The sequence below is a fragment of the Thamnophis sirtalis genome, unplaced genomic scaffold (assembly GCF_051295495.1).
Source record: "Thamnophis sirtalis isolate CommonGarterSnake01/CBP01778 unplaced genomic scaffold, rThaSir2_p1.2 scaffold_7, whole genome shotgun sequence".
Taxonomy (NCBI): domain Eukaryota; kingdom Metazoa; phylum Chordata; class Lepidosauria; order Squamata; family Natricidae; genus Thamnophis; species Thamnophis sirtalis.
The window spans coordinates 35,268,490-35,275,665 of NW_028261387.1; the positions used below are offsets into that span (position 1 = coordinate 35,268,490).

The following is a 7,176-nucleotide window of genomic DNA, read 5'->3' on the forward strand; positions in this document are numbered from 1 at the left end:
CGTGGAGTTAACTGGCTGCCCGAGCAGAACCTCATTGCCCGGGGCAGAACAGGGTGTATGGATATGATCAGTCTAAAATTTAATGTTTTTTTTTCTGGTTACATCAAGTTACACTACATTCCTCTCCAAGGATGACCTAAGAGATCACAGGGTTATCTAGTTTATTCTAAAGACAGAATCTGAATTTTGAAAGAAAAAAAAAGGTAGTCTATGCATCTGATCAGTTTGATGCAGGAAGTTGTTCTGTTTTGGTTTAGTTCTATTTTGTTACCATTTAGATGTATCGAAACTAGAAGTATATTGGTAGTTATATGTAGGAAGACTGCCTTTTATCGTTTCTCCATCTCTTGCATTTAAAGTTAGAGCTGCCAAAGAGTCACTTTACTGAGGAGATAGGTGGCATATAAATTAGAATGGAACGGAATGGAATGGAATGGAATGGAAGGAAATAGAATCCAGGTTGCAAAAATCCAAATAGCCATGAACATTAGTTTTCTTTTCTAACAGCATTAGTTTTCTGTGTCTCTCAGATGTCACATGATGGGCATCTATCTAAAATCAGAGTTGTGATATTTTCAAGCATAAATATAACCAATAAAGTATTTATACTCACAGGCCACCATGTCATGGATCTTCCAGCCAAAAAATAGCCTCCAACTGTTCCTCGACTGGCCCGAAGAGAAGACTAAAAAAAAAGGAATGAAAAAGAAAAAAATACTGAAATAAGGAAAACACTGGCTTGGATTTTAAGAAAATTGAATGATATGACATTCACCAAAGAAGGAGGGAACTACAATTTCTTTTATAAATGACTTGAACTCCTTTGTGTGGACTTTTTCCTAAAAATGGCTAAAATATGAACTGATGACTTTAGAACTTATTTATTTAAATGTTTGATTAAGAAAAGAAGGTGACAGCTTTACCAGGTAGATTAGACAGGAAACATGGCCAGGTAAGCTAATTTCACTTTATTGTAAACTACATTAACAGGATCTTGCAAATCTGAAAAGATAATTCACCCATGGTCACCTTTTAAGTCTGAGGGTCCATCCTGAGTCTCTTGCTTTGCCCACTATGCAGCTGTGGGCTCTGCTTCTTCTTATCTGATTGTTCCCTAGACAGCATCTCTGGTTTTCCAAGATCATTCCCACATACTATTACAAAAGGGAACTATAATACATAATTTGGGTGGGTGAATATGATAATCATGCTTATAACTCCTTCAAAGAAGATTGCAACTCATTTCTTTAGATATTTTTATTTTGCCTTTTATTTTCTTATCTCCTTTTTGTATTCTTTTAACCTTCTTTTTTCCAACTTTTTCTTTTTGTTTCTGGATTTTTTAAACCTATGCAAAATCTTCTTCTAATAAAATTACTTCTAAGAAAGGAAGAAGTATTTAATGGAATAAGAGATTTATTCCACCCCTTCTCCTTTCAGACCTCTAAAAGTGTCTAGGTTGTGGGCCTAGACCAATGTGGTTGGCACTGGCTACATTTAAACATAGGTGAGCCAGGTTTCAGGCACCAGTGGATGGAGGTGAATCAAAAATATCAAGATGGTATATGAAAGTATGGGATAAAAACCCCACTGCTTTTTTATGTGCAACCACAACTGCATAGCTCTTTTGATCTCACTGTTGACTCCTCTGGCTAAGGTAATGTTCCACATGTGTCACAATTGAGATTTTGTTTTTATCCTCTTTGGAGCTGGAATTTTTAGTTTTTAAAACCCCTGTTAAGTGCACTTTGGTACTAAAGACAAAAGGGTTCTGGGGATTGAAAAAATGGAATGTGAGACAGTATTGTACACAGCTTGGAGGCTTCTCCTTCCTTCCACAAAGAAGCTTTTCAAAGGGGTATAGACAGCACAAGGAGAAAGAAAGATAGGAAAATATTCCTGGCTGAAATTCTCTACAAGGAAGAAGTGCAGAGAAATATATGGAACAGAATTCACATGTTTGTTTTACCTGCTCCACCTTTTTCCTTAAACCTTGATCTATTGATTTATTTATGAGTCTTTTATATTGCCTCAACTGTATGCAACACATAGCAGGCATGCTTCAATACTTATTCCCTACTTGGGACACTGGCATTCAAGGTTTTATGCCAGAACACAGTGAACTTGAGGCCGATACTATCTTCAAGACTGGAACACAATACATTCGTCATGTAAGGAATAAATACATCCACCACTAAGTTAGTGTAGATGGATTGTGATAGATCCAAACACTTCGAGGTTTGTATATTAAATGCAAAATTACAGAGAGGAGGTTTGGATTTATCACATGTTGGGTATGAAAGAGGCAGACATGGCTGCCGACACTCTCTGAAAGCAGAAAGTTGGAGTGATGGATTCGGAAAAGACCTAAGGACAGTCTTTCAATGAGAGAGTATTTCCTTTGCCTCCAGAAGCCCTCAGGTTCAATTGCTCAGCATTTCCAGATAAGGGTTGATAACCCCTGACCCAAAACCTTTGGGAACTATTGTTAGTCATTGTCAGCAATAGGCTAAATGAATTAATGGGCTGATCTGGTGTAAGGCAACTTCTACTTGTCAGCAACTCTTCTGAAACATACTGTTAGTACCACAATTGCTTCTATAAGCAATGTTGTAGAGCAACAGTGAAAATAAAGAATGCTGTGGAGAACATTCCACTATCTTTCGTACCTGTGGTATCAGGAGGAAGGTGCATACATTCACCTGCGAAACTAAACAGTTGTCTGTGCGATAAATAACATAAATAAGAAGTCTCCCTTTTGCAAAGAAAATGATTTATTTTCAAGCTAAGGTTTGTGTTAGGAAGCATCAACCTTAGTTAAAGTTGTGTATCAACCTTAATGCAGCTATCAGGCAAAACAAAACAAAACAAACACAAAATAAAACAAAACCAGAAACAAGAAGCCTGTGACTTTCTGCAGGGCCATTATATTGGCCACCTAAAGGACACAGATAGGCAGACAGACATGCAGACAGACAGATAGACAGAGCGAGCTTCCCTAATTGCCAAAATGGCCATTTATGGCACTTACCCATATTCCTACAGCTAGGACAAAGATGAAATAAATGACGACCACAATGATGTCAGGAACTCCAAAGGCAAAACTCTTTTCTTCAGGCTTGTCATTAAGTGGCTCAGCTGTGGCCGATGTCTGGCTCATGATTGTCGAAAAGTGTTGGCTGTTGCCTCTACAATTCAGACTGGACTTTGGACTGGACTTTTCTTTATTACTTTCCCTTAATAAATATTAACAGATTTGAGAAAGTGAAAGTGTTAATGAAACAACTAGGAAATCTATCCAAAGATACCAGTTCTGAGCATTTGACAGCCTTCAGCTTTACTGAGCCCCTGATACTGATCTGGATTATGTTTCTGGTATTTCTGTAATGTGTGAATTAATTTTATAACTTTGTTTTAACAACTTGAAAAATTGCCCATAACGCTTATCTTGCCTTATGTGATAATGTGCTGACATTTCTAATATGTTTTAGTGGTTGTACAACCTAAGTTTCTAAACAATTCTGGAAAACTTAAAATTTATTTAAATAGGAAATAATGAGGGGCCCAACCATGGATGTATACCAATGGTTGATTCCTACTGGTTTGAACTGGTTTGGCCAAATAGGTAGTGGTTTGGCGGCCTGGATCGCTGGAACTGGCAGCGACCCAGGCCTGCCACGCCCCCGAACTGGTTCCCCAGTGTCACCATCTTGTTTTTCAGTTCTGGGCATGCACAGAACTAATTGCACTGTGCATGCACACACAGCATGCATCAGCACACAGCAGTAGTGCCTGCTGGAACCCATCTCTGAAGTAGAACCATTCAAAGCACAAGTCAATATTTGAAATGATTCAATAAATCAACCAGTTGCATTCAAGGAAATTAAAATGTGATTTTTCTATTTTGGGTTTCCGCAAAGCATCCATTTTTACAGAGTTAGGATTAGCCCACTAAAAACAAGGAAAAAAATTGCACAGTTTGTACTGGAGATAGATAGAATGCTGACAAATGAATTATTCTCCAATTCTGGGGAAAAAAATCCTCTATCTGCCATTCAAGATGATAGCGGTGCTATCAAGGTTGTGAAGATCCTTTAAAGGGGTGTTTGGTCACATATAGTAGTATGGTAATGTGTAGGTAGGTAAAGATTCCCCTCGGACATATGTGCTAATAGTTCCCGACTCTAGGGGGCGGTGCTCATCTCCGTTTAAAAGCTGAAGAGCCAGCACTGTCCAAAGACATCTCTGTGGCCAGCATGACTGAATGCCGAAGGCTCTCAGAACGCTGTTACCTTCCCACCAAAGGGGTTTCCTATTTTTCTACTTGCATTTTTATGTGCTTTTGAACTGCTAGGTTTGCAGGAGCTGGGACAAGTAACGGGAGTCCGTTACGTGACACTTGGGATTCGAACCGCCAAACTGCCGACCTTTCTGATTGAGAAGCTCAGTGTCTTAGCCACTGAGACACCAAATCCCTTGCAATGTGCAACTAGTCAGTTCCAAAATGAAAAGGAGACTTTGGAGTGCTCAGTCCATTTTTGGGTACCCCCTTAAGCTTGATTCTGGGTTTATACAGCAGCTGAACCAACATCTTCCCCAAAACACTGCTTTGGATACAAATAGGTGCATATTCCTGCAGTGGTGCAAATGAAGCATTTCTCTTCAAATCATTAAAACTGTTCCATTCCACCCTCCCCACAGGCTTCTGCAATTATTTTGGCAGCTGTTCCCAGGTGATCCCAAACATTTCTGTGGGCCTGGTCACTTTGTTTTACATTAGTCCCAGCCTTCCTGAACTCACAAAGGTATATTGTCTTACTGAACTCAATGAGATTTAATTTGTAGAGAATAAATATTAGAGGAATAAGTTACAAAGTGCCCATCCTAATAAAACAATTTCAAGAAACCTTTTAGCAATGGTGCAACACAAAGCGGTTTGTATTAACACAGCACCATCTTGTGGGTATAAAGCAGAAAGTTTAATATACAGCCAGAATTACTTTGCTCTGGTCAGTAAAACGTTCGTGTTTTTCCTCATGTTCCTGTGTCCAGAATTAATGGCTACCCGAGATGTGTTGGGGATTATTTACATTTAATCTTTCACAATGTTCACAATAATAGAAGCACATTACCAGTTGTGGGAAAAGCTGGCAGTTAGGGAAGAGACAATCTACAAATTGAGCAAAAATAAATGTGAGTAAGCTGAAAATGTCCTCATCTTGACAGCCTACCTAGCATCAAACTGGCTTATACCTATCATTATTCAACTATCCACTTTTTTTAGTATTAGAAAATTGACCAAGTGTTTAATATCTCTCTCTCCCCCTCCCTTCCCCTCCTCCTCTCTCTCCCTCCCTACCCCCCCTCTCTCTCCTGCCAGATTTTTAATGAAATGTCTTAATGTCACTTTTAGCCATGCTATCACTTTCACTATATAAAATACATCAGAATGTTTTACTGCAGAACTTATCTTGAAGTTCTGAAGTCAGACACAAAAGTATATTCTCTTCCCGCCTCTATTTCTTTTTTTGCCTTTGGAAAGCTTCCGGAGAAAGATACAGCTTTTTCCACATCTGAATCACAAACAAACATTCTGCACAGTGTGGTAAAAAAAAAAAAGTCAAGTTGGTAGATGCCATAGTATGATTAAAACGACACATACAAAGCAGGTGGAGCTTTGATTGCACTGTCACAGTTGCCATCTCGGTGTTTGTTGTTTAATTGTATCCTGAAGATACTCTTGAATTTAATTTAATTTAATTCTAGAAATGTCAGAAACCACATAAAAGTCTGAAGTGTTACTCTTTCTTTTGAGGTCTTCTTGTTCTGCCCTTCCAAATACAAGTGTCATGAGAGATACAGAAGATTACCAGAGATCCATCTAACTCACCTTCACAGTCTTTGTAGGTAGAAATGACCCTAAAGGAAACCTGAGTGTATCCCTGAATCTTTCTATAAAGAATGCTATCAAGTAAAGTATAATATAATCCTGGAACTTTTGCAACCGATCCTACATGTTTGATGACAATGATGAAAACATAAATACCATTCTTAAGCATAACAGAAGCATAAGAAGAGCTAAGCTCTCTTTAATAAGCAATTGAAAAACCCAACCTTTCATCCTGACACTTCCTTCATCACCACCACCACCACCACCACCACCACCACCACCACCACCACCACCACCACCACCACCACCACCATATGTTCCTGAGGAACACAATACCTTGAACTCTTCTCCTTCCTTTTTCTTGGCTCTTTTCTTCTCAGTATTATTCCTGTCTTGCATCATTTTTGGTTCATGTCAAAATGAAAGAAAGCAATAAGCTGGCCCGGGAATCCACCTTTACATTTAACGTTATGTGCATTCCTTCCTGGTACACCCTCCTTCTCTCAGCTGGGTTTCACAACTTGATACTTGGCTGAATGACATTTGCTTTGGCTTGGCTTATTTATCTTATGGTGCCAACTTCTGTCAAAACCACCCACCCAGAAAAACTGGCCATTGATCATTTCAGTCGGTGTGCTCCACCTAAGACTTTCATCTTTGTCTGGTTGCATTTCATTTCAAAATAGTAAGAGAGCACCTTTAATATGAAAATGAAAATGTGATTCTACATAAACAGGCAAAATAATTGAGGTTGACTGAGAATTCAAAGCAAATTCAAGATATTTGTAGTATGTGTCCTCAGTTGGGGGACCAGGGCCACAAATGGACCTCAGAGAAGGGGTTTTTAGTAGTCTGTGGGTACTCAAAATACTTCTGAAATACATTTCTGTCTCAACTCTATTAAGAATTGTGTTTCCCAAAGTCCTTCCCAGATTCAGCTCTCCATGTGATCTGGGATTTATTAGAGTAATAGCCTATTTTACTAGAATATGCAATGCACATAGTTCAGAAAATAGAAACAGAATTAGAGAAGAGGAACAGAAATGGAGAAAAACATACAGTCTGTTGAAGAGAAAGGAGAAAACAGTAATAGCAATAGCAATAGCAATAGCAGTAGACTTATATACCGCTTCATAGGCCTTTCAGGCCTCTCTAAGCGGTTTACAGAGAGTCAGCATATTGCCCCCAACAATCTGGGTCCTCATTTTACCCACCTCGGAAGGATGGAAGGCTGAGTCAACCCTGAGCCGGTGGGATTTGAACCGCTGACCTGCTGATCTAGCAGT

The 7,176-nt window shown here is 39.0% G+C and overlaps 1 protein-coding gene across 1 annotated transcript in view; it reads right to left on the minus strand.

Moving 5' to 3' along the window:
- SLC5A9 (solute carrier family 5 member 9) overlaps positions 1-6,397 on the minus strand; it is a 57,013-nt gene extending 50,616 nt beyond the window's left edge. Inside the window, exons 1-3 of the mRNA XM_087719702.1 lie at positions 6,227-6,397; positions 3,032-3,236; positions 614-685 (exon numbers count right to left, since the gene is read on the minus strand). Of these exons, the coding sequence (XP_087575828.1) occupies positions 614-685; positions 3,032-3,160 (201 nt within the window). The 5' untranslated portion in view covers positions 3,161-3,236; positions 6,227-6,397. The remainder of the gene's footprint in view (positions 1-613; positions 686-3,031; positions 3,237-6,226) is intronic.
- Positions 6,398-7,176: the final 779 nt, after the last annotated feature.